Source organism: Ptiloglossa arizonensis, chromosome 7, assembly GCF_051014685.1.
Source record: "Ptiloglossa arizonensis isolate GNS036 chromosome 7, iyPtiAriz1_principal, whole genome shotgun sequence".
In the NCBI taxonomy this organism is placed as follows: domain Eukaryota; kingdom Metazoa; phylum Arthropoda; class Insecta; order Hymenoptera; family Colletidae; genus Ptiloglossa; species Ptiloglossa arizonensis.
Window position 1 is genome coordinate 7,054,862 of NC_135054.1, and position 15,339 is coordinate 7,070,200.

General features: G+C 34.0%; 1 protein-coding gene across 1 annotated transcript in view; it reads left to right on the top strand.

Moving 5' to 3' along the window:
- LOC143149541 (trehalase) overlaps positions 1–8,830 on the top strand; it is a 59,904-nt gene extending 51,074 nt beyond the window's left edge. Inside the window, exons 9-10 of the mRNA XM_076317033.1 lie at positions 5,979–6,152; positions 7,611–8,830. Coding sequence (XP_076173148.1) covers positions 5,979–6,149 — 171 coding nt within the window. The 3' untranslated portion in view covers positions 6,150–6,152; positions 7,611–8,830. The remainder of the gene's footprint in view (positions 1–5,978; positions 6,153–7,610) is intronic.
- The last annotated feature ends 6,509 nt before the right edge of the window (positions 8,831–15,339 follow it).

Genomic DNA, 15,339 nt, shown 5'->3' on the forward strand with positions numbered 1-15,339 from the left:
GCCAGTGGGATAGATCAATATTAAAATACTATTAGGATAGCATAGATTTAGAAAAATGTAATTTGAAGAGAACATACTTTTTTTAGAGGGAAAGATATTGTTGAGCCTAGAGCCATGAAACGTCATATAGTGTTGTATCATAGTCACATTATTTACTGCTATCTAGCTATTGTCTAAGTAGTAATTATTTATAATTAATATATTATTCCACATTGCAAATGTACTTTGCTTAAGTTTTCGTCACTGCATACACAAGTAATATCGTTATCAATGAATACTTGTAAAATTATGGAAAATATAGCTTTAAGGAGGCAAAGTACTATAAATAAATATGAAATTATTTTCACTATACAAACGAGGAAAATTATTCCGTATAATTTCGTTTTATGATATTCTTATTTCTAGACATAAGTAACACTGTCGTTAGTTGGTTCCGTTGAATGAAACATTGTATTGCAAATATAGAGTTAGTTGGTACAGTTGTATGAAATATAATTTTAGGGAAGCAAGATGGTGTAAAACAATATTAAATCGTTTGTTATTTGTAGGAGAACGGCATACATAATCGGAGAAAATCGTTGAGAAGATATTTTATCGTTGGAGCTTTAGTATTTGCATAAAGAAATGGTACAAGTTGTTCAACTTTATTCTCGCACATAAACGAGGCTTTAGTACGTCACTTTGTTGACTGACATACGTCTGCTTTCGGGAGGGAGGCTACGAAGGTACAAGACAGATGCATAAATTCACGCTAACATATTCTCCCTCGGCAAGGAACCGCGAGGGTTGGATTCGTTGTAGATGGAATGAATCACTGTTCATCATTTTTCACCCGCCTATGAATTTTCACGTAGTCAGAACCTTCGATCTCCTTCGTTTACGTTTTTTACGATACGTTTTTACGGCTCAGACGCGAAGACACTCGAAGAACCGCTGTAGGTGGAAACCGTGGAGTGTCGTACTTCATTTCGACTACGATCCTGTGACGAAAAAGAAAATTTATGAAGGTTTTTCATGCCTGGAGAGCCTCCAGTGAAAAATATCTGCACACTTTCCTTATTTCTTTTTTGCTTTTTCTAACCTTTTTTTTCTACACATCGGACAAGATAGTCTTAACCGATGCTGTATTTCAAAATTTGTTGCACACCCCTCGAGGATAAATCCCTTATTGATTCGTGTATTCTTCACTTTACCAAACCGAAGGTTATTATTTACTACGAAATACAGAGTTGAGGTTTATGATAGTAACGACGAGACAGAATCGTTTCTCTCTTCGGAGTGTTGATTCTATTTTTGAGGATAACAGGGCTCGAGAAAATCAGAATGTTGAAATTGCATAGCTCTAAGTTCATAAGTGAAGCTTAGCGATGTTTATTAGCTATGATGCAAACTGCACACATGGATCTGAACAGATTATCTGTGTACGAATAATTTTATTTCAAATGCCTATTGTGGTATTTGAATGTTACCGCTGGTCTACTGTAAATTCTGTACGAATTGTTATTAAAATAACAAGGGAATGTGGCAAAAGAATGACGAATTAAAACAAACATAGAATAAATATTCTATGTTTCAATTTGAATAAACGAATTGGAGTCTCTAATTTTTCGTTCTTAGCACTTGAGCAAGTGAAAAATGAATTCAAGTTTTATTATTTCCTTAGCCATTAAAACGAACAAACAGAAATGTAGTATTGCACGTTGCAGACAATTATTGTGGTATCTTTCATTAGCGGCGAATACCTCGTGCACTACTTTAATCGTTTAATTAAAATAATTTTTTCAATACACCAAAAATTGATTTAATTTTATTTGAATGGTTCAGAAAGTATCTGTACTTAATAATTTTAATATTATAGGTAATTATTATCTATTCTTCGACATTATTATATTCTTGATACCCGTATTGTGTTATTATGTTTATCACAACATAAAATCACCTGACTTATTAATTTTACTTTAACTCTTATTGGTATTATGAGTAGTATCAGTATAACACTTGTCATACATATTTATGTTTTTTTACGGAATTTCAAAAGGTTTATGTTCAACACTTGTTTGAGCCTGCGCTTCACTTCCATACTTTACTCAAATTCTATTTAATTTTTCGTCTACAGTTACACTTTATCATCAAAATATTAAGCAAGAAGAAAGAATTCTCGTTCTGTGCAGTTCTGTAAGCGCATATTGATTTTTCAGAAATACATAATTCAATGTACCCGACATCATCGGATCGCAAACCCAAAGAAAGTAATAGTTGGTATCGAAATACGTGTCGGGGCTCTCGAGAGATATCTGACAGTGTATGTGTCGAAGTATAACCAATGATAATTTAAAATCTTCATCGCCATCGTTAAAAAGGTGTAGTATACCATTGGGTATTCTTTATTGTCTCTGAGGAAAGCAGAGGGAAAGAAATGCGAAGAGTATTTCACGTGTCGAGGATTTATACCAATCGATATTTCCCTTCATTCGCTGATACGTATATAGAGTGAAAGATGGTTGTTATCACGTGAGATTTAAACCGCCATGGAGGGCAATAGGAAATTAAAAATCGTTTTATCGATACCGTTTCAGTGATATAATGCTCACGTGCATGGTGCTAATGAATCTAGCTAGCCAAGAATTCTGAAATAGATCGTTGGCAGTTATTTGAAAAGATTAGAAGAGTATTATGTGTAAATGATTGTGAATAATTAAAAATTTTTGTATCTCGGACGAATTACTATTTTTATAAATGTCAAAAAATTCCATTTGTCTATTTTGTCGTTAGAATTGATCGTTGAGTGATGTAAAAATCAAATTTAAAAACAGTATTTTTCATCTTTACGAGACATTTTACATTGGCTTTGTACAATAGGATTACATAGAACTAAAGTGAAACATTATCATGAAATTTCACAATCATTTGAATGATAAATACATTTTACCTCTAATTGGACAGGATTTCATGGTCTTCGAATTAATCATATTCATTTCATCTTTGCTGAAATTACTCTGGATTAAAGAAGATTTAAGAGACTCGACTATAATTATAGTTACATCTCGAAAGACAATAAATCTTAATTACTTTGGAGAAATATCGAAGGAAGTCACTGTGAAAATTAACGTTATTGAGCAAGAAATGTCCTCAATTGAGGGAAAGGATACTAGCTTTCGTTTAAATTTTATATTTAAATTTATATGCAAAGTTGTTACAAATACCATTTATCTTTTTAATTTACAAAAACAAATAGGTTATTGCACACATTAATTATTTCTTTCAAATGTTCTACTTTTTTATCATACAAAGTATTCTCTATTTGATAAAAAAAATACTTTCAAAACTATTATAAATAGAATTGCATTTAAGATAAAAGTTAACGATAAATAAATTTTCAAATTTATGTTCCAAACCACGAACGAATAATTGTCGATGGCTACTTCTGAGAGTCTCATATTTTCTTTAATCGTTCGAACCGGAAGTTTCTTCAAGGATTAATATACAATAAGTAATGAAGAGTAATGAACGATAATCCATCCAGAAACTTGTTATTTCCATCGTATAATTAGAATTAATTTTTATACCAAATTTTCTAGTGGTATCAAGATTACCTTGCTTATCGTAACATTCACGAGTACATAAATCAATTAGCGGAGTATCTTCAAGCTTCGCGTGAGATGTGTAAATCCTTAGACAGTAGATTTACATCTTCATTCGATTTTCCTGCTTTTAGAACGCTCCCTTACAGATTAATCGCATTCATTTACTTTCAAACGAGATGGCTAACGCAAAGAGATGCAAATAGCATCCGAAGGGATAATGAATTTCTAAGTATCGTCCTTCCTATAAGTTGCAATCTCCGCTCGTTACAAAATCAAAAGTTTCTCATAAAGATACCTTTTCTTTTAAGAAACTTGTACCTCTGTGCAGCCTAAAACATAACAACAACACAATAGTAGCTCTGTGCACTCAGTTTGAAATAGTCGCTGCGTAACACGGACCAGAGACATCGAGAAATGGAGGAAACTGGAGCAAGTTCTTTCTCCTCTTTATTCAGAATTTCATTACAAGAAGGAGTTAAACCTGCCCCAATGGCTCGATTTCGTAAACTTTAATTGGGAATTGTTCGCACGACTGGAGCCAAATTTTGATTATCGTCGTTTCATCATTAGCATTCAGGCCCGAACTCGTTTCTTAACACTCGACGTAATTAGGGATGTAAGAATGAGTGCTGTCTGATGCGTTGGACCGAGAACTAAGAGATTATTTATCATATTTTTTCTCGATCGAGAATTTATTGAATCGAAATGAAAATTAGTAAACACATATTTCGTCTAATTTTTTATTGTCGTTTTTATTAATTCAAAATACGATAAAGAGAAACATTCTACCTCGATGATATGCACGATTTCAGGTGGACCGATAATTCGATGTAAAAAAAAGCAAGATAAGTATATCATTCAGATTAGATTATTTATCGAACGATACACCATGAAGTAAAAATTTCAGAAATTAAGAAAACGGCGCCTCTCGTTCTTCTCAAAACAGTTAAAAAATAGTAGTAAAACTAGTACTAGAAATAGTCAAAATTGGGTAATGATAGTTTACTGTTTAGATAAATGTTTGTTCTGTAACACAATTGAATGTGAAGCCACCACGTAACTTTTGAGAAATCGGTGCATACTTTATGGAAAAATGTCGGGGAAAATACTTCTAAAGTTTTAGAGAGAAAAACAATCTACTGTTCGATTTTACTTTAACCTACAATTAATCATCAATGTCAGATTCATACAGTAGTCCTGTCATATCAAATGATTCATTGCCAGTCTATTTCTTCAACTTCAGAATTCTTCCTGTCTTTTACAGAATGAGATCGTTGAGAATAATTTTTCGCTTTCTAGCTTCTACATCTATAGCCATTATTATTGTTAAAACATTTATCGAAACGAAAAATACTAAGACGTTTCGAAGTCAGCTTCTAGGTTATCGAGTCTTAATTCTCATTGTTATTTTGATAGAATTCTCCGAAATATATTTCGAACTACTCGTCTTTTATTGAATTCTGTTAAATCAATGTACTGCTTTTTTTTGCGTTTACGGGTCCAGAGGAATATTATGTTTGAAATTTTGAAGAGTTCCAGCGGCTTTGGCTCTGCAATATTTGCGCCAACTTGATTTGCTGAAATGACAGCACTCGTACTGACCTTTTTCCTCGGTATAAATTTTACAAAAAAAAACATTTCAAAACTCTTTTCATATCCTCGATCGAATCCTCGTTTTTTCTTTGTTTTTTATTACTAATTCGTAATACACTGTCAACGCCCCAATAAATTTACCGTTTAATTTTCCAAAGGGCTCATCCCCAATTCCCTAGTCTCTTTTCTTTATTCCACATTCAACTCCAGTTTCCATCCGTTGTTGAACGTGTGTATGTCATTCTTTATTATAACTATATATATACGTGATTAATCCATAAAATCGCATTAAAATTCTGTAGAATTTTGCTGTGATACAATTCACAGAATACATTCTTCTATGCGACACAATCGATCTGACGTATCTGAAACATATTCCTTTAAATTGCTCAAATACCAACGATGCTTTTACCGCAATTGTTTGTGACAATTATTGAGAACCATTCAATTATTATTGACATAATATCCCCCACCCCGTTAAACTTTAAAGATATGCATAGGATCTGGTACAAATAAGTTCACCGTCTGCAATTCTAGTGTCAAATCAGCGCAGAGATTACCGTCTCTTCCCTCCCCCAATTCTCACCTCGTCATTTCTACTCGCTTTCTCCGTTGGAATCAGTTGCATTTCTCTTTCCCGTTGCAAAATTAGACGTCTGTGTAAGGCGTCCCGGTGCTACCCACAGCAGAAATTAACGCGGGGTACCCGGCGATCACTGCGTGACTTAATTACGCCTCGGAAGCGACTGCTTTGAAACAAGAACGCATGATTACTTACTTTAATTACTCTTTTAATTGCAGTACAACTCGGTTATTCCCGGCCAAGGTGGTGGTGGCGGGGAGTACAAACTTCAAACGGGTTTCGGCTGGACGAACGGTGTGGTCCTTGAGTTCCTTAACACTTTCTCGACGTGCAAAGGGAAGACGGTATCGAACGAGTTTGACCCGGACATCACGGTCGTCGGACAGTAGCAGGTACGAAATGAAATTCTAGAGTAAATCATTCCTATAAGTCGATCAACACGTTCGCTGCTACGTGTCACGTATGCGACATCGATGATTCTCTGGAGAGACCGGCATCACGTATTCGTGACAGCGATAATTTTGTCTTTGAGTTCAATCAGAGACGTATTTGTTTGTGGTTTCGATACGTGAAATAATAATACAAATAATCGGTACAAACATTCATGTAATAATAATAACGTACTGTTATTAACGTTCCGATCCTGTTTTCGGATCTTTCTCGGGATATTGATATTAATAACGAGGAGCGAACGAATAAAATGTACACACGGTTAAACGATACGATTTTAAATTACAAATTTATTAAATTTATACGTAACAGTAGAGAACTAATACTAAGAGAATTTTTTGATTCTATATGTATACAAAAATCTGAACACGATCAATCTAAAACGAAGCTTCATTTTCTTAAAAAAAAAAATGTTACTAGTAGAGTGTTGCATTGTCACTATGGATCGTTGTTACTATGCTCTTACTGTAGATACACCGAGCAAATATATAATATTCATTATTGTACAATTATAGTATTCTTGTACTGACTATTTCTATTTTTAATTTTTATTTGTGTGTAAATAATTCAACTAAGAACTATAAACCCGTGTCACATTATGTACAACGTATTATTGAAAATATTCAGTTATCCTGTTTGATAAACTTTATTTGTTTATAATTAAAAGCATGCACTGTATTGGATAATATTACTAGAAAAATGACCTAGTATGTGGCAGGTGATTTTCCCACAATTTAGGTGGTAGTTAACGTGTGGAAGTGAAATACTTCTCTGCTATAAAAGCAGCTTTGAAACCTTTATATAACCCCTTGATGACCGAAACTACGAAACGAGAACTTCCCTCTGCAAATAGCGGCAAATAACTTACGTTAGAAATTAAATTTTGCGCAATACACCTCAAAGGACTCGTCTATCCACCGAGGTCTGCATCACAACATTCACGAACAATATCTTGTAACTATTTTGCTACCCTTTTCGGTGCATGCTACACGACACCTTTGAGGATTCGATTTTTATTTGAATATTCTGCCTAAAATATTTTTCCTTTGGGCGGAAGATTGCATTCGTAAAATTTGTTGTATTATACTATTAACTGACACGATCTTTAGAAACACTATATTAAAAGAAAATTCAACCGTTACACTAATCCTAAATTACAATTGATTTATTGGTTTTATTCTAAAAACATTCGAATTGCTTCTCTCTTATCGTAAATAAAACACGATTTGGTAGGTATCGTTTCATAAATTGTAAGTGTACCGACATGTCTTCGTTCAAACGATCAGAACAATACAATTACAATCTGTAATACGATAATAAGTGTTACGACCGAATCTTAAATCCCATTTATATATGTATAAAACAAAATAGGTGTAATGTTTTTTTCAATCTTTTTGTAGGTTTCATTGATGACAATGCACCGCGTATTTTCCAACGAATCTAGTCTATACGGAAAAACAGGGCAGCGCGTTTTATAAAACCCACCGTACGTTCGATGCAAGTCAATTTATACTTTAAGAGAATTTCTGTGTCTTAATGTACGTACATACAAATTGTGATTATTTCTTCGATGGATCGTAATTCTTGTCTGTGTTGATGGTAAATATTGATAGTTTCACCTACAGTAATTAAAAGGATTTTAATTGCCACATTCAGGATGTGCAAGAAATCCCTACGTACTTTATGAAATGAGTTGGATTTATAAATGTCTTGATATTGTTGCCAAGTGTAATGAAAATACATTCACTGTGAAAAATGTAGGACAGAAAAAAAGCCAAATAGATGATAAAAATAATCTAACACTGTTCAGAATAAATTATTAAGATACTTCTATGTCCACCCTATTTCACTAAAATACTTAAGGACTCTTAAGAACACTCTGTATATGGGTATTATCTATATAAATTTATGATAAAATAGGTATTCATATTTGATTATATTTATTAATTTAAATTTCGTCTGTTTATACTTACCTTACCGTCGTACGCAGTTTATGATTGTTAATAACTGTTACCAGAATTATCTACAGATTTGAATTTTTATGAAGTACGAGTGCAGCTGAATTGATCGTCGTTTGAAATTTTTGAGTACTTCTTTAGCACGGTCGAAGAATATCTGTATTAGGGTGTGAGCTTCGAATGGTTAACGATGTCAGCGACGTCTCGCCAATCGTATATTTTTAGTCAAAGTAACAATCTATGCGTCGTCTACGAAATACGAATACAAAGTATAATTGCATGTAACTCGTCAGTATTCTAATTTAATGCTAGTTGTTAACGATAAGTTAGTGCGATTAGAAGACTAGCATGTGTTTTCTATCGTTTTGCGTGGAGAATGACGCTGGCGGCAAAACTCCGACGTTTTACTGTAAGTTACGTATACTAAATTTCAACGTGTGTATCCAGAGGAACGTAACTATCTAAAATCGTGCAAATTTACCAGCGTTGAAAAGTAAGAAATTAAGTGAAAAAGCGTTTTAACGAAAAATAATATATTTTTAATACACTGTTACATTGAATTGTTAAATGAAACGAACGTAACAACGAAACCGCGTGTGTATGGCAATAAAGAAAAATGTATTTTATCATAAATAAATAAACGTGTCAATTTCAACATCCCATTCCATACCGAAATTTTATTTAACCCTATTGATGCTGAAAATTTTTTAATTTTTCAATGATAAATGTTTTTTCTTACATGTCAGTACTATTCTGCTTCTTAAGAGGCTGAAGAATATTTCGAAAGCATACTTTTCATATTAATTCAACGTCGTAGAAAGTAGTACAGCGACAATTAATGTCAAGAAGTAAATAACATTTTCTCAAACACTAATTTTACATCTTAATGTAGGTACAAACTTTATGCGCTAATGAGTTAAACAGAATGGGAGACGCATTCTCGTTAAGGCAAGCTAAAACTCGAGTTCCGTTTAACTTTTGTTAACATAATGTTTTACGAGCTTTGATCGTCACAGTCCTATAATTTAATCAAAGCTTCGTAGAGATTTGCCAAGCTCCTTGCAGGAGTATTCGACTAATATTGAATCATTTCAAATAAATCAGAATATCTATCTTTTAACCTACTTATTTACACGAAGGGAGTACCTCGACTCGCCTAAGTTCTTAAAAACAGTAAAATCAAATCCAAATTCAACAACTGTCACCCACATCTGTCTCGAACATCGACGTAAAAATATTTAGACAGATCCGAACGTTACAACGGTCGTATCATCATACCGACAGTACTCGTACGGTCGGATATCAAAAACTTCAAGTTCCAGTCTCCCTCTTCATCGAATGAAAAGCCCCGTTTTAGAAAGTTTCCTCTCCATCCGAACAGAGAAGTTTGAATGCACGCACAGGAAGCCTATATCCGTGTAGTGGCACTCGAATTCAACTTCCTTACTGCGCCATCGAAATTGTATCGTACTTCCTACAGTTGCACGCAATCATTCATACGTCCACTCGCGAAATATTGTCGATTGTGTGCTTATGCGTCCTCGACAAACAAAAAGTCCTGTCGAAAGACATTTAAAGGGATGTTCGTGTTTCTTTTCGGGTGAAAAAATTGATCTTTCTTTTTACATTCTCTACATGTGTATACATAGTGTGTAAAATATGCGTGTCAAATATTATACCGAAATTGGAAACAATTACAGGTGTCTTTGAAGGACATACACGTGGACTTCCAATAGTCGATTCTTAGATTAATTTTTGGTTACACTTGCACCATCAGTGTATAGATAATATTTTATGTTTCTTGCGTGTATTTGTGCGTTCCTGATCATAAATCGTAAATTTTGATATGTCCTTGGCACGATTGGTTAGATTAAGTAGCAAGGTTTTCCAAGTATTACTGTAGAAATTCTATGAAAAACTTGGGACTCGTTTTTCTCGAAACTATATATTAGGAAATGGTCTCTGTTTCATCTGAAAAAAGTAATCGATAAATTTACTTGTAATTTTCTGTACGCGTTCTACAAATATGCCTTTGTAACAGATACCAGAATTATAAATATATCCGCTATATTTTTTTTTATAATAAATGGTTGTCATGTTATTCATCGCTATTTTGTTTTATCTTCTTCTTCTTTAATAATAATATACATACTATAAAAACGACGTAAAAAACTACTCTTAACGATATTGTTGTTAAATGTATCCATGCTCGTCATAAATATATCTTCATCTGTGATGCACAGTTCGACACTCCAGAGGAAACATCCTGAGGGAAACAGCTTAAGCGAGCTTTAGACAGAGCACGTTTTCGTACGTGATTCCTGGCATGCTAGTGAGACCACATAGAGGGCTAGGATATATGCACTTGTGCATGGATTTCGTGATTGGTTCTGTACAATATTTCCTGCATGTTTTCAAACATGATCCTTAGGTCGATCAAAATGCTCAGAATAGTCACGTGACGTGGTTCACCTTGTGAACACAGAACTCATTACCCCAATTAGACTTAGTAGCACGTCTCGTATAAGTGATGATCAAGCATCCTATCAACGTCTGTTCCTATCAATCGACCATGCTACGAACGTCATGCTTGATGAACTAATAGAAACCACATGTGAAAACACGCTCAATGTAAAGTGGACTTTAGTAACCACCTTCGAAAATGTTCACTGATTCGATAAAAGGCACAAGTAAAATAGCTATAGGGATAGCATGATTCTGATCTTCCAATATTTAAAAAATAAAGTAATACAGTTTCGGGAACGGAACAGTGATTTATGCTACCCAATCTATTATATAATGACGTTGTCGATAAATAGAATTTAATTTGTAGCACAAATATTTATTTACGTAATAACTCTCTAGTTTGCAATTCTAGCAATAATGGATATAGAACGAGCTATTAACGTTTTATACCTGACATAACTCGTTATTAATGATTTTAGGAATGACAATTTCATATAAAATACGGGGATCATTCGTTTCAAGTACCAAATAAAAATAAATAACTTCTTATCCATTACGCGTTCAATGAACATTGGAATTTGAATTATAGAATGAATCATTTCACGATCAACAAATAAAAGTATACATCGATTTTAATCGTCATCAGTTATTCGTACACCATAATTAAAAATTGTCGTTTCAGAGCTGTAAGTTCGACCACTATTTCGAGAAACATAACGTAAATCATTCGTTCGACAATGATATGTCCTTTCGAAAAGTACAATTTCAAAGAATAGTATTAAAACTAATTCAGTGACAAAATTCCTGATCTGTGAAATTGTATAACCACCTTGCTTAAATAATACAATATAAGTTTCACTGGTCGGATAGAAAGGACTCGAACGTGTCACCGATGCACAACACACAAGATGACCAATTGAAGTTTCGACTCCAGTTTTAGAATCTCGCACCGATGAACTTATGCTCGATAAGTTCGAGCATGGAACCAATTTTCTGCGATTTCTTGCAACAACGTATTATCACTAGTCGGTGCTGCAAAAATATACTTGACAATGAAGCGAAGTCTGTGCTATCGAAAAAACAGCATGGCCTACGGAGAAAAGGAGTGCTTTTTCGGGAGGATGATGCTCGCCCGTGTACTGCACAATGAACGCTTAAAACCATTGAAAAATTGCACCGAGAGATTCTGCCACATCCGCCTTATAATCCAGAACTCGCCCCCATCTAGAATTCTTTTTGTTTGGTCCCCTCGAGGAGTCATTACGCAGAGTCAAGTTTCAGAACAACGAAGAAATGAAAACAAATGTCCAAAACTGGATCAAACTTTAAGACAAAGAACTTTTTACCGCTGACGTAAAAAAAAAAAACTAGTAGGATAATGAAGCAAAGGTATAGCTGTAATAGGGAATTATCTCGAAAAATAGATAAATTGAAAGATTCGTTGAGTAAAGCATATTAAAGTAACAGCCATTATTGACTTCGTGTCTCTTTATGAGTGTATTCTACTTTAAAAGATATCAAGGTGATCTTGCCTTTTTTAAATGGTATCGTGTACATTTTTAATACCGCGCTGTAACCGATAAAAGAACGAATTCAATGACCTGTAGCTACATGACCTTTACCCTTGGAGCATGTAGCATTTCTTTTAACTTCTGTGCTCGTAAAACGATTGCAGTTTGAAGTATGTACCAGCAATGATTAATAGATCCTTGTGTCGAGCCGTAATAGAGCGAGTTATTAAAATCACTTCGTGGTCACTTTATTACACTTCATTGAATTCGGCTTTTTTTATCGGTTAATACAGAAATAAATACGCGGGGCTATTTAAAACACTGAAGGTCATCTTTATATCTTAGAAAACATAAGATGCGGAAAGTGAAGTGCAAATACTCGATAAATTCTATCGAATGCAAACGCATTTCGTATCAAACAGTTATTCCTAAAGTCAATAAATACGGGTTATATCAAATGCCAAATGTAACCGACCTACTCTCAGTGACGGATTATTTGTTTTTGCGACCCGAGGAACGAACAAAATTTGCAAGTCCTGCTTATTTTGAAATATCGAAATTCGAATGAATAAATATTACGCACGAATTTGTATATATAATAGATATTTGATTCTTATAATTAGAAAAATAGAAGGAAGATTCTATTGAAGTATTGATTGATAATGTTCTTACAGCACTTTCTGGTATACAAGGTGGTAGCAACAAATATCAAAGGAAAACATTATTTATTTGAAAAGGACAAACTTGTGATAAAGAAAAAATTTATCTCGAGATAATATTTTTCGAGATTTCAATATGATCGGTATTCTTTATAATGGAATTACATACGTATTATTATTATCGTAGCGTTAAAGTTAAGATAAATCCAATGATCTAAGGTACCATAACCTTTATAAGACTTTGAGTACGAAAAATACAGAAATGTATGGCAATGGATGTAATTAATGGTATCACTACGGTTAGAGAAGAAAATTTATTGTAACAAATGCTCAAAATGGTGACCATTAACGTCAATATATCTACACGATAAATAAACAATTCTCTGTTCCTTCTAATCTGGTCTTGGCTAATATTAGCACACGCGGTACTAATACTATACATTTTCCCATATGAGTCGACGTTGTGAGAATAGCATCATAAGTGACTGTTTTAACAGTCTCCCATAAAATAAGGGTATCGAGTTGACGGACAAATGATGAACCTTTCGTTTACTATAGAAGTAACTCATAAATATCGAATGGTTCGGAATTACTATTTCGTTCGCGATTAAACTTATTTAATATCGTTATTTTACTTTATTTAATGCTTTTACTTCACATATGCGTGAAGGGATACGCAAATAAAATATATTGAAAATTGTACAGAAGGAATGAGGTACAGATAAATTGCTGTTACTAACCTAACCTCAAAACCACACGAAGTTACTCGCGAAAATAACTGCTGACTTCATACGTATAACATACTTTACATATTTAATCAATTTCAGAATCAAAATTACCAATTCTAATTTTCACTTTAATCAAAGATTTGTATCGAAAAGAATTAGAATCGATAATGGTGTATCTAAAATCGATTAAATACGTAAAATTTGTATACTTTTGCAAATAACTCTACCCAAAACAAGAAAATATTATTCCAAATGAATCGTTACACTTGTATCTTGTAAACGTTCGATCAAATCTCAGCTATTGAATGAATTCGCGGTCATAGCATCGCGTGTCGAATCTCGTAGCGCTACCATTTTGTTACCATTGTACATCGCGTGCCTTCCGGTACCGGTAATTTAACGCAATTCGCATCAATGAGGTGAAATTGAAAAATATACGGCGCCATTCGATTCGCTTAGTTTGTAATCAGTAGCACCGTATCGAAATACAATTCACGTTGAGAATTTCCACGCTCAAGGTTTCGATTCGAGCAGCCGGAAAGCTGGTGACTAACGTTGAATGAAAAAAACAAACAAAAAAAAAGGAAAAAAGAACAACACGATAACGTAGATATTTCGTAGTGGAAATTTTACGACGAATTCCACGCGGACGTGTCATTAGAAGTTTTTTTTCTCGCCAGATACCTTGGAACGCGTTTTACGGCGTCTTGAATTGGCGCTAAATTACAGCACTTACCATTTCGAGTTCCATATTGCGCTTTAAAGCCGTCAGTTCGATCGGTACTTTGTAACGCGGGTGTTCGATGGATTTTATCGCACCGCCGGGGCACGGAATGAAATTGCAAAACGCGTTATTCCTTTCGATTCACTTACACTGCCGCGTATGGCAGCCCGCCGCGGCGTAGTAAAACTCGCGTTACGCTTTTGTGCCTGTCAGGCGCGGGCGTTTGCTCGTTCTTTCAGAAAATAATCAATCAGAGTGTTCAAAGCTGTGCACGAATCGTGAATGTGCATTAAGGAATTACTCCATCGATGTCGATATTCATTCAACGGTTCGATAACTGGAATATTGGGAGTTTTGTAGCTCGATTACTTGCAGACAGCGGAGCCCCGTTTGTTTCGTTTACGTTCCTAGGTAGAAAATAGTGTAATATGCGCAAACTATGATCCCTCCCTCCATTCTGTTCCCTGAGAGAGAGAGAGGAAAATAAAATATTGAAATTATTTATAACGAACGGGAAAATTCATCAAAATATTGCTTCACGAGTAATTTAATATATGGAGGATTATTGAAACTCGTATTGTCCATAATATTGCGATTTATAGGGTATGCGGAGTTTTTCAACTGATTGTAAATTGATTTTTCATCGAGTGCTCTCTCGAGCAAGTAGTTAGCGTATACATAATACTTTCTAAGATATTTTTTAGATACTTTGTATGACAAATGATAAATACTTATAGTTTTTAGGTAACATATACATAATACTTTCTAAGATATTTTTTAGATACTTTGTATGACAAATGATAAATACTTATAATTTTGTTACCTAGTAGAAAATTAAATCCCTTACTGTAGCGGTTCTCACGCTACGTGACGTGATGTATTTCTATAAGTTTATCGAGGCAAAAGAAAAGTTGGAAACCGGTACCATTTTGCGTGAATTTTGTTCAAGTGTGAAACAAATTTTCTACATATGTATTCTACATATATTTGGCAATTACAGTTCGTTACATATAGAGTATAATATAATGTTAGTACATTTGGCGATATTTCAGCACGTAAATAGCCCGAATATTATGTGTAGTT